Here is a 17,047-nt window from a genome sequence, read left to right on the forward strand (position 1 = left end):
GCTCCACAACACCGCAACAACGGATAACACACAACACGGCCAGTCTGCAATTTTCTGGAAACCGCAGAATGGCCAACTGAAGCAAAATAAAAAGTTCCAGGAGGAGGAAAGAAAGTGGTAGTCAATGTTGAACTGCGCCCATACTACAACCGAGCGGAACGATGGGGGAGGTCTTTCTAGACAAAGCCCTCGGGCTGCTGTCATCAGACCGGCAGAAAGACCGCGCTGATGGCATAGCAGGTTTGTCGCGCAGATTTTACTGATACTGAGCTTTCTCTGATGGATTGGTAGATCTCAAACATATTCTGCAACAAAACAGACAAAGCTCCAAGCTGTAAGCATTGGCCAGAGCCTGAAATGCGTCTCCTCACCAACTAACATGAGACCACACTCTTAGATTAGAACTGAGCGACAAAGCCTGCCATAGGATATTTGAGTCTATATTTCGATATATCGCTGTAGAGCGATCTATCTATAGCAAAGCCCAACGGCCGAATACCAAGAGCCCCTCATCCACCCGCTTGTCAACATGTGCCTCCGTCTTTCGTACCGCCGTGGACATTTTTTCACGGAACTTGAGACCCAAGACTGTCCGTGCGATAATTTGTCATATCAAGGAAACCATAACAATACCTGGAGAGGGCCTGTGGGAGCTCCTTAGTGTGGATTATATCAAATCTTTGACGTCTCTCCTCCGCTACCCGCCCCACGCCGAGCACCTAGGTGATGCAGATTGGGAAAGTCTAGTCGATTTCTGTCTCACAGCGATTAATGGCAACGATAATGAGGAGAGTGAACTCGGAATCCGCAGCAGATACCAGCCTGCCTTTGAAGATTCGCGGGATAATAGTGACGGCCGCTCAACCCCTTCACGAATGACCCCTTCACGGACAACGCCCACCCCAATCACTAGAGAAAGATACCTGGGCGATATGAATGCCATTGGAGAAGTTGTAGTATGTATTCAGCTTCTGATGACTTGCTGTCCCAGTGCGCCTGTTCAGGTTGCCGCAGAGGCCATTCTGCATGGACTTGTGGAGTTTGTTAAGTCATCCTCAACGATGGCTGGAAATTCACATCAACTGGCATTCAGTAGCATCAATACAGTTGTTTTCAAAGTGTTGTTTGATCAATCCGGGTTGGCCAAATCGTCCCTGATGAGCCTCATTCCAGTAATCCGTCGCCTATGGTCCACTAAGCTCCAAAGTCTGAAAGATGAGTTGCTTATCACGTTGATGCTGTGCGTCATTATTCTTATCGACGAGAACGAAAAGAATCCTTCGGAAACGTTGGCTCAAATGACCGAGGGGCTCATAGAATGCCTTCATTCTGAGTATACCAAACGACCTGAAAAGGACTTGTTGCAAATTGATGAAATAGTCTTCTGCCGAGCAAGTGAAAATAGAAGTCAGCCAATCTTTCGGCCACGCCTGGGAAATGATCGGTCAGAACACAACTGGACTACTCTCTGGGTCTTGGCAAATCTGTTGAAATTGTCAGAAACCCTAGTTACTTGTCTACCAAGCGAAACATCCACTCGTGAAGCACCAACTAAAAGGCAGCGTGTTAATTCTGGAATCGAAGACGTTTTTCGAGATTCAGTATCTGCAACAGGGACACGGAGAATCTGTGCGCTCCAATTGATTCCCTTTCTTGAAGGTGATATTGATATCGAAAGGAAGGAATTTTTCGTTCAGAGGCTTGCCCCAAACATTCTGGATGACAACGGCGCAGTGTCTTCTTGGTCCCTAGTGGCTTTCGCAAGGTGAGACAATGTTTTACTCCAATAATGCCGACGTTAAGCTAATCTATGGCCAAACTTGAGTGTTGCAACTGGCGCTGATGCCAAACACCCTCTATTAAAAGGACAATGGCCACGCGCGGTGGACTTGACAACCCGAGCATTCTCTTCATCGACCACATCTCGAGCCGCCTGCTATCTGATGAACTCAATAATTGAGGCGGACCTTCTGGAACATTCATTTGTCACAGAAACAATACGAACATTATTGTCTTCTGCAAGTTTGAACGGCCCTTCTACAATCTCAGACTCATCTCTTGGCCTGTGGTCATTAATAGCACGAAAGAGAACACAAATCCGCCCCGAGTCAACCAATGCATCTAAGCAAATCTGTAGTTGGCTGAGAGAAGTGTGGACAATAGGTATGTGTCCTTTGAAACTGGCGCTGTCTTCTATAGTCAATTTTGACCGTTAGATTAGGCACAGTCACGGACCGGGCTCAAACGGCTCAAGTCGCATTGTATGCGCGCCCACTAGAATTGCTTAATCTTTTTATGGCATGCACGAATCGCAGTTTTGATATTCCCCATTATCAACGTACTGGACCTACCGGACTGATCGCCAGGGCATGGTTTTTCTTGCACGAAAATCAAGAAATCATGGCATATATCTTCAAAATAAAAGATTCTTTTAACCGTTCAAACCCTTGGAGCTATGAGAATCTATGGCCATTATCTTTTTCAAGCCGCCAAGACGATGACGACTTCGTGGTCATTGAGATCCTACGCTCAAAGTCCGAAATGTTCCTTCAAACATGGAAAACTATGACCGATGACAAGTCACTTCATATTACTACGGATATTCTCCAAATATTGATATCTTTTTGCGTTACCTCCGCCCTTTTTGGAAAATGTCTACCCCAGAAGTCGGCTTCTGCCCTCCAAGATATTCAAAACAACTGCCATTCCCTGTGGAATAGTATTTGTGAGTTCTTGGCGGCCCACGAATCAACTGCCATGCAAGCTTGTCTTGAAATTCTGTCACCGATTATTTCCTCTGTCTCTACCATCGAGACGGCTTCCATTGCTTGGAGGGGGTTGTCTCCTCTCCTTTTCCCGTTGGCGACTATACTTGAGACCAATAGGAAGGCAGTGAGAGGAGGCGATCTTGCGTTGAAAGATTTTATGGATTTGGACAATCGAGTGTCAACCCCCGCGAGCTATATTTCTGCAGACCAAATTATTCTTGCTCAGAATCGAGGCTCTTCACCCTTGATTCAAGATACGGCAACTTTTCAGCGTTCGATGACTATTCAAATTTCCATTTTACTTAAAACTGACTCTGGAAGTGGCATACCTGGAGACTTTCCACCCTCGGTCCTAGTTGATTATTTAAACACTCTCGACGAGTCTGACCTGTTATCTTCACATTACCTCCTACCACAGATCTATCATGCTTGCTCAGAATTTCCTCGACATGAAATACTTCGCATTCTGGAGTACTTGGGGGAGAAGTGCCTTCAGTCATATGAAATGGAGCGTTGTGAAGCTTCTCACAATCTGTGCATTGCCATGATGACTTGTTTCGTCAAATCTTGGACAAATATCCTAAATGATACCCTCAACGAGTCCGCTTTGGATATGTACAGCTGGTTTATGGAAGCCCTGCTGGCCAGGAAGAGAGCCTCACACAACGTATACATTGCTTTGTCGAAGCTTGTCCAAGCTGTTCTTATTTCTCGCCCTTCCTTTGGCAGCGAGGAATCTTTTCCATCACCTCGCACCAGCCTGTTTACAATTCTCCAAGAATGCGACATTCAAGTCAAACTCAGCGTTGGGAAATTTATTCCGACATTGTTTGAGCGATTCATGCTCAAAGACCATGATACTATCTTTGATGACGTACTGGAAAGCTTGCCCAGGGATCCGGATTGGATCGAGGGGATTGCCTTGCGTCTTTTCGTCCTCTCCAAACTGGCGTCCAAGTGGCATACCTTGTTGCGCAGAAGTATTTACCACATGTTTGAGACACCGGCCCATGTCCCTCTTTCCTTGCCATATGCTCAAAAATGCATGAAAATGGTTTCGACTACTCTTGGTTTGAAGGATGCTCGAGAGTTGTTCCGCCTTTTTTCGTCCCAAACACTCTATACTTGGACAGAGACCCAGAGCTTCGCTTCCATCCCATTTAGTATCTTCGGGTATGATAACCTCAAGGAAATGTTGATTGATGTGAAGGATGAGATAGTTGGGCAAATGATGATGCGAGCGAAGGATTCTGAAACGGAGGAGTTGGCAAAATATCTTGAAATGGCTCACATTGAACTCATCAAAACATCATTCTACAAAGCAGAGGCGTACAGTATCGCACGAGACATCAGCACGCCGCCTGGACAAGGAAGCCAGCCGAAAGGAGTGGAAATCAAGCTTAGAAAGCTTTTAGGACCCGAAGGATTTCTGGCGGAGATCGAAACTCATTTCCCTCAGATCATTGCCTCTTTTTTCAAATCTCTCGACCGTTACGATCAGGTCGAAAAAGCTTATTTAAGGCGTCCCAGCTTCAAGTATGCACTCGACATTCAAACCCAGATTGCAAGCAAAACTCCCTCTCAAATTCCGCTTCCTGCAAATCAGCAACCTTCCTTCCGAGCTCGTTACCTACTGGATGAACTAGAGTTTCTCTGTAAGCGTGCTGGATTTGAACTTGAGTCAATATGGACACCAACTTTGGCATCGTTTGTTTGTCGATCATTACTGGAGTCAATACACCCCGCGTTGGGGTCTCTGCATACTTGCTCCGTTATCCGGAAGATCAGGATCCTTGTTTGTTTGGCTGGTCCTATCATGCTTGAAGATTACCCCCTCGAGATGTTGCTTCATGCCCTTCGGCCCTTTCTAGTTGATATTTACTGCTCCGAAGATGCCCTAGGGATATTCTGGTACCTTTTAGAAGCCGGGAAATCATACCTCATCCAAAATCCCGGCTTGACGGCTGGAATATGCATCTCGACTTTGATGACGCTACGAAGATTATTTTCATCATCACCAGAAACGACAGCACAGCAGAATCAATACCAAATAGTGACCTCGAACGCTCGAAAATTTCAGCAATGGGTCTTTGAATTTGTTGAGAGTTGCATCACTTCGGATTGGACGATAGAGGTTAAGGCAATGTTTTCTCAGCTACTCAATCTGGCTCAGAATCTAGCCTCACAGGATGACCTTGCAAGTCGAAAGAGCGAGAAGGATATGGTATTCCTAGTATTTCAAGATCGAGACTCAAGTCAGCCTTTGTTGAGCCGATCGGTAGGAGATCTTATTCTGTCGCTTCTGTGCTCTGAGTTTAAAGGAAAAAGCATGGATGTTGATAACCCCAGTGATGACCATCTGGAGTCGGCTTCTCATCTTGTTTCTTTGTGGCATACTCTTCAAAAATCCAATGGTGGTCCTGAGTACCAGCTGTGGGCTTCGCGAGTGATTGGTCGCTCTTTTGCATCAACTGGAAAAATTAACGACAGTTTACTGCGAGAACAAGACCTTTCGTTGTTCCATAAATCCGAGTTGGGTGAGCAGTCCGACCCCCTTTGCCAATCCAAAGCAAGTATTCTTCAGGTGCTCTGTGACAGAATAAAGATCCAGAATCATTCACAGACTGGCCTTATTGAACGCACACTTCAACTCATTATCAGCAGCATCACAAAGTTTCCAGATTACCAAGCATGTGTAGCGGTCATTCCGGAGTCACTGATGAAAGCTCTTATCTGGGAGCCATATACATGCCCTACAATATCTCTTGCCACGGCAGAGCTTGAATTATGCAATCAGGTCAAAAGTCCAGCTGCCGATCTGTCAGTTGCTGAATGGGCTCGCAACATCTGCCTGTGGTTATCTAATGCCGTTATTGAAGATCCAGTCATTGGATTTTTACCCAAAGTTTTGAGTGTGATTCCTGGATTGGCTGTGCAAATTTTACCGTATATTGTCCATGACGTGCTATTAACGGAATGGAGCGGTCGAGGTCAAACCAAAAGAGCCATTTCCCAAAACTTCAAAGAAATAATGAGTCATGTTCACCCGGAGACAATGCCACATGCTCGCCTTGTGATTAACTGCATCCTGTATCTCCGCAACCAACCCGTGCCTGACGAATCAACAATTGTTTCCCGTGACGAATGGCTTGAAATAGATTATGCCGAGGCATCCTCAGCTGCCCATAAATGTGGGTTACAAAAGACATCCCTGTTGTTTCTTGAGATACAGGCCTCCAAGGTTATTTCTGGATCTCGTCGCTCCTCCGTGGCTAAATTTGAACCGCCGATCGGTCTTTTGCATGATGTTTTCAAGAATATTGACGATCCAGACCTGTTTTATGGAATCCAGCAAAGTTCATCTCTATCGACGGTAATGGAGCGGCTTGAGTATGAAAGCTCGGGCCTGAAAAATCTACTGTTTCAGAGTGCCCAATATGACAGTGAGGTTCAGATGTCTGACAACGCAAATCCTTACGGTGTTTTGAGAGCCTTGAATGCAACGAATCTCCAAGGCATTGCCAACACCATGTTGGTAGCCTCCAGCAACATAAAGAGTCTACCGGCTTCCTTTGATAGCATGTTACAAGCAGCAACAAGTCTTCAGCAGTGGGATGTTCCAGTATCACCATCGGATTCTTCACCGTCAGCGATCATATTCCGCACATTTCAAAGCTTGAATAATTCTTCATCATTGTCCGAGTTCACTACCTGCCTCGAAGATTGTCTGCTTACTACAGCCAATACTCTTGTCGAAAGTGGGCAATCAGCGATACAATTGCGAAGCACAATGCGCGCTCTTGGAATAATGAGTGAAATCTGCGATGTGATTCAAGCATCATCCTCACAGGCTTTGGAAGAGAAATGGCAGACTATCCTGGATAGAAGTAGCTGGTTGAAAACCGAAAGGTAAGTTAAGTGTTTGCAGTCCTCTTTATTAATCGGAACACCGCAACTGACTTAATCAGCTATGCCGAAGTCGGGGAAATTCTGAGTTGGCATGAGGCCCTTTTTTCCTCAATACGGAAGAATGAGTACCTGATGTTGAAATTTAACTTGAGCCCCCGCGATGCACGTCTACTTGAAGCGAAGGTCTTTCGACAATCTCTGGAAATTACAAGAAGCCATGGCGTTTCACAGGCATCATTAAAATCGGCCATCAGTCTATCGAAACTTTCCGGACCCTGTGCTGATTTGGGGATCAATGTTGATGGGGTAGCAAAGTTTGACCTTGCCAACGTTCTCTGGGACCAGGCTGAGATGACTGCATCGATTCAAATGCTACAGCAATTGAAAAGCCAAGGGGATCTGCACAAGCAAGCAATTCCACTAAGTCGTGCTGAATTATTGGTAACTCTGGTAAGTGCCTCTGTTGCGTGCTTGGATACCTCGTTTTCTTGTTTAACTTCTACAGGGTCATCATGTCGCTGAAGCGCGACTGGAAAAGCCCGAAGTGATTCTTCAAGAATATCTGTACTCAGCAGTCAAGGAATTGAAAGGAGCCCCAGAAGGAGAAACAGCAGGACGCGTGTATCATGGATTCGCCACTTTCTGTGATTCACAGCTTCTGAATTCTGATGGCCTCGAAGATTTCAAGCGTGTAGAGCAACTTCGTGATCGCAAAGAGACAGAGCTGCTCGAACTGGAAAATATGATGAAGAATGCAGAAGGTCGAGAAAGAGAGAATCTGAAAATATTCCGCGCGAAAGCAAAACAGTGGTTTGATCTCGACGATAGAGAATACCAGCGTCTTTTACGAAGCAGGGAGGCATTTCTGCACCAAAGTCTCGAAAATTATCTGCTCGCAATGAGGGAAAGTGATAGATACGACAACGATGCTCTTCGCTTTTGCGCACTATGGCTTGACAAGTCAGACAGCAAGACAGCAAACTCAGCTGTTGCTCGATATCTCAATGATGTTCCAAGTCGGAAGTTTGCCCCTCTGATGAACCAGTTATCTTCTCGTCTTCTTGATGTCTCCGATGATTTCCAATCGCTACTCACAGGATTGGTATACAGGATTTGCGCCGAACATCCGTTTCATGGCATGTATCAAATATTTGCCAGCAGCAAGTCCAAAGGCGGAAAAGACCAATCCTCGCATTCTCGATTTCGCGCTGCGAACAAACTTGTTGACCGATTAAAGAATGACAAGAAAATTGGTCCTACATGGATCGCGGTCCATAACATGAATATCACTTATGTCCGGTTCGCGATCGATAAGCCAGACAACAAATTCAAGACCGGCGCGAAGATTCCGCTGAAGAAATTGCCCACGGGAGATCGTCTCGGGAAAGATGCAGAGACCTACAAATTGCCGCCACCCACCATGAAAATAGATCTACGGGCAGACCTTAATTATAGTGATGTCCCTTCTATTGCTAGGTTTAGCCCCGAATTCACAATCGCATCGGGTGTAAGCGCTCCCAAAATTGTGACTGCTGTTGCCACCAACGGGGTTCGATTCAAGCAATTGGTAAGTGATTAACTTAGCCACGGGCCTTCACATGGCTAACTGGATTCTAGTACAAAGGAGGAAACGATGACTTGCGCCAAGACGCCATAATGGAACAGGTGTTTGAGCAAGTTAGCAGCCTTCTCAAAGATCATCAGCCCACGCGCCAGCGGAACCTGGGAATTAGAACGTACAAAGTTCTTCCACTGACACTCAATGCTGGGATCATCGAATTTGTCCCCAACACCATTCCCTTGCATGACTATCTGATGCCGGCACACCAACGGTATTATCCGAAAGACATGAAGCCTAGTGCTTGCAGGAAGCACATTGCCGATGTACAGACAAAGTCATTCGAACAACGCGTCAGAACGTACCGCCAAGTGACAGAGCATTTTCATCCAGTGATGAAGTACTTCTTCATGGAGAAGTTCAAAAACCCTGATGACTGGTTTAGTAAGCGGCTGTCGTATACCCGAAGTACTGCTGCAATATCCATTCTTGGTCACGTTCTTGGACTTGGTGATCGGCATGGACATAACATCCTGCTAGATGAGAAGACAGGAGAAGTGGTACACATTGACCTTGGTGTCGCCTTTGAGCAAGGACGTATCCTACCTGTCCCTGAAGTTGTGCCCTTCCGACTGACGCGTGATCTGGTTGATGGCTTTGGCATAACCAAGACCGAGGGTGTTTTCACACGCTGCTGCGAGTTTACTCTAGAAGCGCTTCGCCAGGAATCATACAGTATCATGACCATTCTCGACGTCCTTCGGTATGATCCGTTGTACAGCTGGACGGTCTCCCCTCTGCGAATGAAAAAAATGCAAGATGACCAGGAGGCAGGCGAAGGACCACCTGTGCTCACTGGCACGACCGACAAAACTTCACAGAATGAACCAAGTGAGGCCGATCGAGCCTTGACTGTTGTGGCGAAGAAACTCAGTAAAACATTGAGTGCTACTGCTACCGTCAACGAGTTGATCCAGCAAGCAACCGACGAGAAAAATCTGGCCGTCCTTTACTGTGGTATGTTGACATACAATATCTATACATCTGGATTTATCGCTAATACACTCTAGGCTGGGCATCCTATGCTTGATGTAGAGTTGGTCTTGACTGTTTGTACATACGCGCCGATGGGGGGCGGAGATGAGGATGCGAACCAGGCTTGCTCTTCTGAAAGCGAGTCTCTCAGAAGCTTTCAAATAATCCATAAATCGATACCTTTCTTGTTCAAAATATAAATAGACGCGGCAACCCCAAAGTAGTCAAGTTGGTTGAGTGGGATCAAGCGTGGTTGAGTTCCGATGCCGGGAACAATTTCTATAATTCCCTTCTACATTCGATTTTACAGGGCATACGGCTCAATTTATTCATTTCGCCGATTTCAGTTGACGAAACTTCCAGGCGTCGTCCGTAGAGAGTCACTTGTCTTAGTTGCCTGGGCGTGCGGCGTCAAAGCGGCGGGTAGCATTCGTGGCTTTTCCAGTTTCTTCGGTTTGCTCGCCAATGTCCTCCACTTCCAAACATTCCAACTCTTCAAAACAGGCCAGAGGCTCCATCAATTTTTAATTTTATACCAGCTATTGAGACGCTATATTATCATCACGACCCTGAGTTATCCTCATCATAATCTTACGATTTTCGGCCGGTGGAGTCTTCACTATGGCCGAAGCCTCAAACCGAGGGATCGTCGTCATCTCGGGCGGCAGCGCCGCAAACAACTTGGTCGACGTCTTTGATGCAGTGCGAGAAAGTAAAAAATGTTCGCTCAGCTATATCATTCCGATTAGTGATAACGGAGGATCCTCGTCCGAGCTGATTCGGATATTCGGAGGCCCTGGGATCGGCGATGTCCGAAGTAAGCGCTGACACGCGACACTCGACTCCGAACGTAGTAAACGCTGACTTCTATCAAAAGGTCGACTAGTACGCTTGATTCCAGACTCACCAGCCAATTCTGAGAGGACATCCATCAAGGCGCTCTTCAATCATCGGTTGTCTGCCGAAACGGGCGCAGCATCACATGAGTGGCTGTCTATCGTGGACGGCACATCGACGCTATGGACCTCCATCACTCCAGCTAAGAAGGAACTGATCCGCTCATTCTTCAATATGCTCAATCTAGAAATCTTGAAGCGTGCTCGGCCTCCTTCTTCGACCTTTGATTTTACCTCGGCCAGTGTAGGCAATTTATTTTTGACAGGCGCGCGGCTATTCAGTGGCAGTTTTGAGAGCGCTATCTATCTTCTAGGAAGTATCTGCGGCGTGCAGTCCGATATAGTACGTGTTATCCCGGCAATCAACTCTAATTTCTCCCATCACATCTCCGCTACCCTCGCCGATGGAACTATCATTGTTGGTCAGAATAGCATTTCTCACCCCAGTGAGACAACGGCACTACAACGTGACAGTGGAACGGGAACGCGACGACCGAGTCTGCTCCTCGCCGATGGCGATGATCTGGAAGATACAGACGCATCAGACGCGTCCGATGCGGTCTCCTATGAGGAAGATCACCTTCCAGGGTCTCTTGCCACACTTCGCAATAAGAATATCTCGTTCAGTAAAACCAAGAACGAAGATTTGCCTTGTCGAATCAGCCGCATTTGGTATATCAACCCATATGGCCAAGAGATCCGTCCGCCTGCAAACCCTCGTGTTCTCGAAGCATTGAACGACGCCCAAGCCATTATCTACAGCATCGGCTCTTTGTACACCTCTATCATACCCGCAGTCGTTCTTCGTGGGGTCGGCAAGAGTATCATGATGAGCCCGGCGCGGCACAAAATCTTGATCCTGAACGGCTCGCTAGACCGGGAGACCGGTCCTCCCTCAGAGCCTTTTGTAGCTTCTGATTTCGTTGAAGCTATTGCCCGAGCATGCGAGGAAAGCCGTGGGCGGCGTCATGCACCTCGGCACCATGAACAGTTCCCCTCCTCTCCAGATACTATTCGAGTGCATACTCCCATTCCGTACACAGCTTATGTGACTCACATTTTGCATCTTGATGGCCCAGGAACCCCACAGGTGGATCGAGAGCGACTAGCGGCGATGGGAATTGAAACTCTTCGTCTATATGGGCGAAAAGTCACAGTTATAGAAGGTGATAAAGAGGTTGTCGTGGGGATGCGATATGACTCCAATGCGCTAACCCAGGCCCTTGAAGTGGTGTTGGGAAAGAAAGGCGATGCGATGGTTCGCGGAGGGATAGGCAGTGCATTGGGAAGGAGGAACACCCTTGATCCAGCACGAAGGGAGAAACGAGAGGTTGTGTAAATTCAATGTCAATGAGATGTCTATACCTCTACAATACTTAATTTAATCACCTACCATTGCTCATTGTGGTGGAAAAAACAAGAACAAACTCTGAAGGCTGTCTACATTCAATCAAAAATAAAAGTCATTTCATTCATGAAGGTTTCCCAGAAGTCACTAAAAGATATGTCACCACCCTGAGGCTTTGAGTACTGAAAACGCCGCCCAATGCAAACCCCGGCTGTCCATGCAGAAAGATGTCGGTACAAGAAACCCAATCATGTATCATTCGGCAATACTTCAATCCTCTTCTTTGTGATCAACTTTAATTTGAGGGGAATAAGGCTCCTCCTGGGCCCGCTCGAATCATTTTTGGTGATATTTTTGCGACATACTGGGCAAGTCCCTTTGCTCTGCTTAGTGTTGTCGATGCGGGAGTCGTCAATGGATTGTAAATACTGAACGATGCATTTGTGACAAAATAGATGACCTGTGATCGAAAAAGAGAACACCAAATTAGAAAATGACAAGTAGAAGCGTACACCACCGACATAAAGCTTACCGCACGAGGTACTCGTAGCATCCTCCGGAGTATCCATGCAAACCGGACATTGGTAATTGGCCAACATACTGCGGCCTTTCTCCTGGTCCGTAGGTTGGGCCTTAATGGCATCTTCTCGTTGTTTCGCAAGTGCTTTGGCCAGCGCCGAGGAATCACTGACTTCAGTGAGATCAATGGACTCAACCGGTTCTTGAGAAACATGGGGAGTTATTTGTGGCCGTGATACCGGTGGGGATGAAGGTAATTGATCATCATCCTCATCACTCTGGCGCTTTCGTTTTGCGCCACGGGCCGTAGCATGTGATTCAGCGATGGGAGAGGAGGAAGAATGGATGGTGGAACCGGATAATGCTGAAGTTGAGCGGCGGCTGCTCAAGGATACCGGAGCTGGTGCAGAGGTAAGATCCACAATCGAAAGCCTTCGATTCATATTTAAATAAATATCTCAAGGTCATAAAGGGGAAAATGCTGGCCGGAAGCTATCCATCAGAGGCGGCACGTAGCCTAGGCACTATCTGCGGCACGGATGGAGCAGATATTGACAAGCAGAGACAAGGGATTCAAGACCATCAAGGCCACTTGGCCTCCTATTTAGGGATCAAGGAAAGATGAATGAGGAAGAGCCGGAGAAGAGGGAATTTGAAGAACCGGGCAAGTTTCCAGGAAGCGGAGATGGCAAAAAGGCAAGAAGGATGCGGTGTTATCGATTGGCGATAAGGACAGTCTCCAATCGAGCAGGCGGTCAGTTTATTCGGCTGTACACATTTTCCGGCTCCGCACATGACGCCCTGATACCGCGATAGGAAGCCGACGATATGGAAATCGATTTGCTCCCTTATCACTTGCGGGATCGTCAAGTGCGGCCCCTCCTAGGCTGCAGTTTCCCAAGATAATATGACATGATTCTTCAACAATCTGCAACTGTATGATGTTATCTTGGACCCCGTTTTGCTCTCCGTACTCAAGGGGGGGTCGCGAGGTCGGCGCGCCTGCGCTGGTATCCAGTGCGTGTTGCGCACTCGCGGTCATGGCAATTATGTGCTGGGAGATGTGCAAGTCACTTCTCAACATCAGTCAATAATGACACACTGCCTAAGAGGTCACTTTCTGGTTTGTCCATCCATCTCAACACCCCTTAAGTCGATACAAACACTCACTCTTCCTCAGTGCCTGCCTCACAGAGATTCAATGAAATTGGAGTCCAACAACTCAGTGATTATGTGCACCCCCAAGTGTTTCCCAATCAGGGTCGTATCCCAGACCCGGCCCTTGTCGCCCTCTCCAAAGACCATCTCGCGAGACATGACCTTCTCGGTAAATCGCAGAAGGGCGCAGACCCAATTGCGTTCGATTTGCCACCACTCCAAGGCAAATCATTGGATGAGCATTTCCACAAGCTTGGCATGGATGCCTCAGAGCCATACTTGACGAATGCCAAATCATTTGCAAATATCAACTGCCCAGAAAAACCGCGCAAATGGGTGAGACGGGCTGGATGGACAAAATATCATGCAGATGGCTCATCGGAACCGGTGGATGCACCAAATGAGGAAATGCTTACCTTTGATACTGAAGTCATGTATAAGGAACATTCTTTTGCCGTTATGGCTTGCGCAGTGAGCCCAACGGCTTGGTATGCATGGCTGTCCCCCTGGCTTCTGGGCAAATCTACGGACCCAGTGCAATTGATTCCTTTGGGAGACCCTTCTGTTCCTCGAATTGTCATTGGGCATAATATTGGATATGATCGCGCGCGAGTTCTGGAGGAATATGATATGCAACAATCCCGGAATTTTTTCCTTGACACAATGTCACTTCATGTGGCAGTGAACGGAATGTGCTCTCAGCAGAGACCGACATGGATGCGCCATAAGAAAAACAAGGATCTCAGGGACAAAATAACCAATGAGCACAACTCAGTGGAGCTGGCTGCAGTGCTTGAGAATAATATGCTACGAGAGGAGGAGGAGGAGCTATGGGTAGGACGAAGCTCAGTCAACTCGCTACGCGATGTAGCCAAGTTTCATTGCGATGTCACAATTGACAAAGCGCAGAGAGACTTTTTCGGCGAGCTTGACCGTAAAGCCCTTCTTTGCAAGCTGGATGAGCTCCTTGATTACTGTGCCGCTGATGTTGCGATCACTCATCGTGTGTATAGGAAAGTCTTCCCTAACTTTCTGGAAACCTGCCCTCATCCTGTCAGCTTTGGTGCACTTCGACACTTATCCTCGGTCATTCTCCCTGTCAACCAAACCTGGCAGGATTACCTTACCAATACCGAGAAAACATACCATAGGCTACTTGACGATGTCCAACGGAAGATGATTGAGTTGTGCGACGAAGCTCTCAAAGTCAAGGAAGATTCTGAGATCTATACGAATGATCCTTGGTTAAGTCAGCTGGACTGGTCTGGCCAAGAGATCAAAATGGTAAAGGGAAAGAAGAAGGGTGATCCTCCTCGCCCAGCTGCTAGACAGAAAAAGCCCGGCATGCCGAAGTGGTACAAAGATTTATTTTCCTCAAACAACGCAGAAATTAACCTCTCTGTGCGGACACGAATTGCGCCTATTCTCCTCAAACTAGCTTGGGATGGATATCCCCTGATCTGGTCAGACAAGCATGGGTGGACCTTCCGAGTGCCCCGTGATCAGATTAAGAAATATGAGAATCAGCCGGTCGTCATTTGTGACATGGCCGAGGAGAAAAATTTGCAGCTTCGGGATGATCGAAAGCACACCTACTTTAAGATTCCACACAAGGATGGCCCCCAGGCTCGATGCACTAATCCTTTGGCAAAGAGCTATTTACAATATTTTGAGCGGGGGATTTTGTCCTCTCAGTTCGAACTTGCAAAACAAGCCTTGGATATGAATGCCTCTTGTTCGTACTGGATGAGTGCCAGAGATCGAATTATGGGTCAAATGGTAGTTTATGAGGACCAGGTGCGAAAGAGCAACTCGGCAAAGCAAGATACCCAAAATCGGTTGGGTTTCATCCTACCCCAGGTCATTCCTATGGGAACGATCACCCGGCGCGCTGTCGAGAACACATGGCTCACTGCGAGCAATGCAAAATCAAACCGTGTTGGATCTGAACTCAAAGCTATGATAAAAGCACCCCCGGGATATTCATTTGTCGGTGCAGATGTGGACTCTCAGGAGCTATGGATTGCTAGCCTCGTTGGTGATGCATCATTCCAACTGCACGGAGGCAATGCTATTGGGTTCATGACGCTGGAGGGCTCGAAGGCCGAGGGGACTGATTTGCATTCTCGCAGTGCGCAGATTCTGGGCATATCTCGAAATGATGCCAAGGTGTTCAACTATGGTCGTATTTACGGGGCTGGTGTCAAATTTGCTGCCACTCTCCTACGTCAATTCAATCCGTCTTTGACTGAGAAACAAACTCAGGAAACCGCAGCCAACTTATACAAAGAAACGAAAGGCACACGCACTTCGCGCCGTCTTTTGAGCGAGTCCCCCTTCTGGCGAGGAGGTACTGAATCCTTCGTATTCAATAAGTTGGAAGAGTTTGCAGATCAGGAACGCCCAAGAACTCCCGCATTGGGTGCCGGAATTACAGAGGCACTCATGCGGCGCTTCATCAATAAGGGGAGCTTCATGACATCCCGGATCAACTGGGCTATTCAATCTTCGGGTGTTGACTATCTTCACCTTCTGATTGTGGGCATGGATTATCTTATCAGATTGTTTAACATTCAAGCGCGACTAGCCATTACCGTCCATGATGAGATCCGATACATGGTCAAGGACGAAGACAAGTACCGTGCGGCCTTAGCTCTGCAAATTGCTAATATCTGGACACGTGCTATTTTTTCACAGCAAGTTGGCATTGATGACCTGCCCCAGTCCTGTGCCTACTTCTCAGCTGTCGACATTGATCATGTACTACGAAAAGAGGTTGACATGGACTGCGTAACTCCTTCACATCCTCACAAAATACCCCATGGCGAGACCCTAGATATCACCCAGTTGCTGCACAAAGGCCAGCAGGCGTTTTTGGATCCCTCGATAACCCCGAAATCACCACCCCGTCCTGAGACGTATCCCTATACCCCCCGGGAGTCTGTCATGTCCTCCTTGCAAGCCTCCAATGACTTGGCGTTCATCAAAGCTCAGATCACGAAAGACGATAAGGAGCTACGCGAGATCATTAAAGGCAAAACACAAGCAGCTTCCAGTGGAAAAACCATCACTTCTCGTTCTTCAAAAACCAGGAACAAGATCGTTGGCTGGGCATCGGCTGAACCCCAACGGGCATTGCTTATGGACATGGATTCTGGCCTGTATCCTGATTTCCGGGCCCCTCCGCAGACTTCTTTCAATGCAGGCAAGCAACAAAATCAAGTGTTCCACCGCCCTGCCTGGAAACCTCGTCCTTCTGCCCGGGCCTAATTTGGAATGACTCTTTCTTCCTCCTTCCTTTCCCTTGTTTTTCATTTTCCTTTCTTTCTCGAAAACCTTCCGATATCCTTTCATTCTTCTATCCTATGTATCTATTTTTGCTTTTATCATGTTTGAATAGTCTAATGCTTCTATGCGGAGTGCGGTAAGGAACAGCATTGGGATGGCGTCAAAGTGGCTCACTGTTATGTGATCTGATGTTATGTGATGATAGTGTACAAAATCAATGTGTATCTCTATATCAATCATATTAGTGACAAATGTAGACATCGAAAATGTTCTCCATCGTAGCTAATCATTTGAGAGCCAATGTATTATTTGATTTTTGATTTGATTTCAACCGGGTTCCTGAGTGCTTGAACTGAAAGGTTTATGTATATTTGTCCCTGATGTGAATACTTCCTGAATGGCTTCTGTCGTCATGGCCTCTATATAGCAAAGAATACTAAATATGACTTTTCAATATATTTGGAACTAAAATTGCTTCAAGCTCACATACATCATAGTGATACATACGCCACTTCGAGGAAGCATATATGTGAGAAGCCTATACTTGAACTCTTGAGATAATGAGTTC

At 47.0% G+C, this 17,047-nt stretch overlaps 4 protein-coding genes across 4 annotated transcripts; 3 read left to right on the forward strand and 1 right to left on the reverse strand.

Annotated features, from left to right (window-relative positions):
- Positions 1-161: 161 nt before the first annotated feature.
- On the forward strand, positions 162-9,325 carry atmA (DNA-binding protein kinase TEL1; the record flags this gene model as incomplete). Its single annotated transcript, XM_057076261.1, has 9 exons — positions 162-240; positions 292-334; positions 398-1,765; positions 1,826-2,163; positions 2,222-6,677; positions 6,737-7,127; positions 7,183-8,244; positions 8,295-9,252; positions 9,306-9,325. 9 exons carry the CDS (start codon positions 162-164, stop codon positions 9,323-9,325), a joined length of 8,715 nt encoding a protein of 2,904 aa, XP_056935766.1.
- A 566-nt stretch (positions 9,326-9,891) lies between these two features.
- N7462_004536 (gluconeogenesis factor YvcK family protein) lies at positions 9,892-11,505 on the forward strand (the record flags this gene model as incomplete). Its single annotated transcript, XM_057076262.1, has 2 exons — positions 9,892-10,087; positions 10,148-11,505. The coding sequence occupies 2 exons, from the start codon at positions 9,892-9,894 to the stop codon at positions 11,503-11,505; spliced, it is 1,554 nt and encodes a 517-aa protein (XP_056935767.1).
- Positions 11,506-11,925: 420 nt separating this feature from the next.
- N7462_004537 (uncharacterized protein) lies at positions 11,926-12,476 on the reverse strand (the record flags this gene model as incomplete). The annotated part of the gene is made up of 2 exons (XM_057076263.1): positions 11,926-11,942; positions 12,047-12,476. The coding sequence occupies 2 exons, from the start codon at positions 12,474-12,476 to the stop codon at positions 11,926-11,928; spliced, it is 447 nt and encodes a 148-aa protein (XP_056935768.1).
- Positions 12,477-13,126: 650 nt separating this feature from the next.
- N7462_004538 (DNA-directed DNA polymerase gamma MIP1) lies at positions 13,127-16,461 on the forward strand (the record flags this gene model as incomplete). Its single annotated transcript, XM_057076264.1, has 2 exons — positions 13,127-13,145; positions 13,214-16,461. The coding sequence occupies 2 exons, from the start codon at positions 13,127-13,129 to the stop codon at positions 16,459-16,461; spliced, it is 3,267 nt and encodes a 1,088-aa protein (XP_056935769.1).
- Positions 16,462-17,047: the final 586 nt, after the last annotated feature.

This window comes from Penicillium macrosclerotiorum (genome assembly GCF_028827735.1).
Source record: "Penicillium macrosclerotiorum strain IBT 26536 chromosome Unknown utg000003l_segment0_segment0, whole genome shotgun sequence".
Taxonomy (NCBI): Eukaryota; Fungi; Ascomycota; class Eurotiomycetes; order Eurotiales; family Aspergillaceae; genus Penicillium; species Penicillium macrosclerotiorum.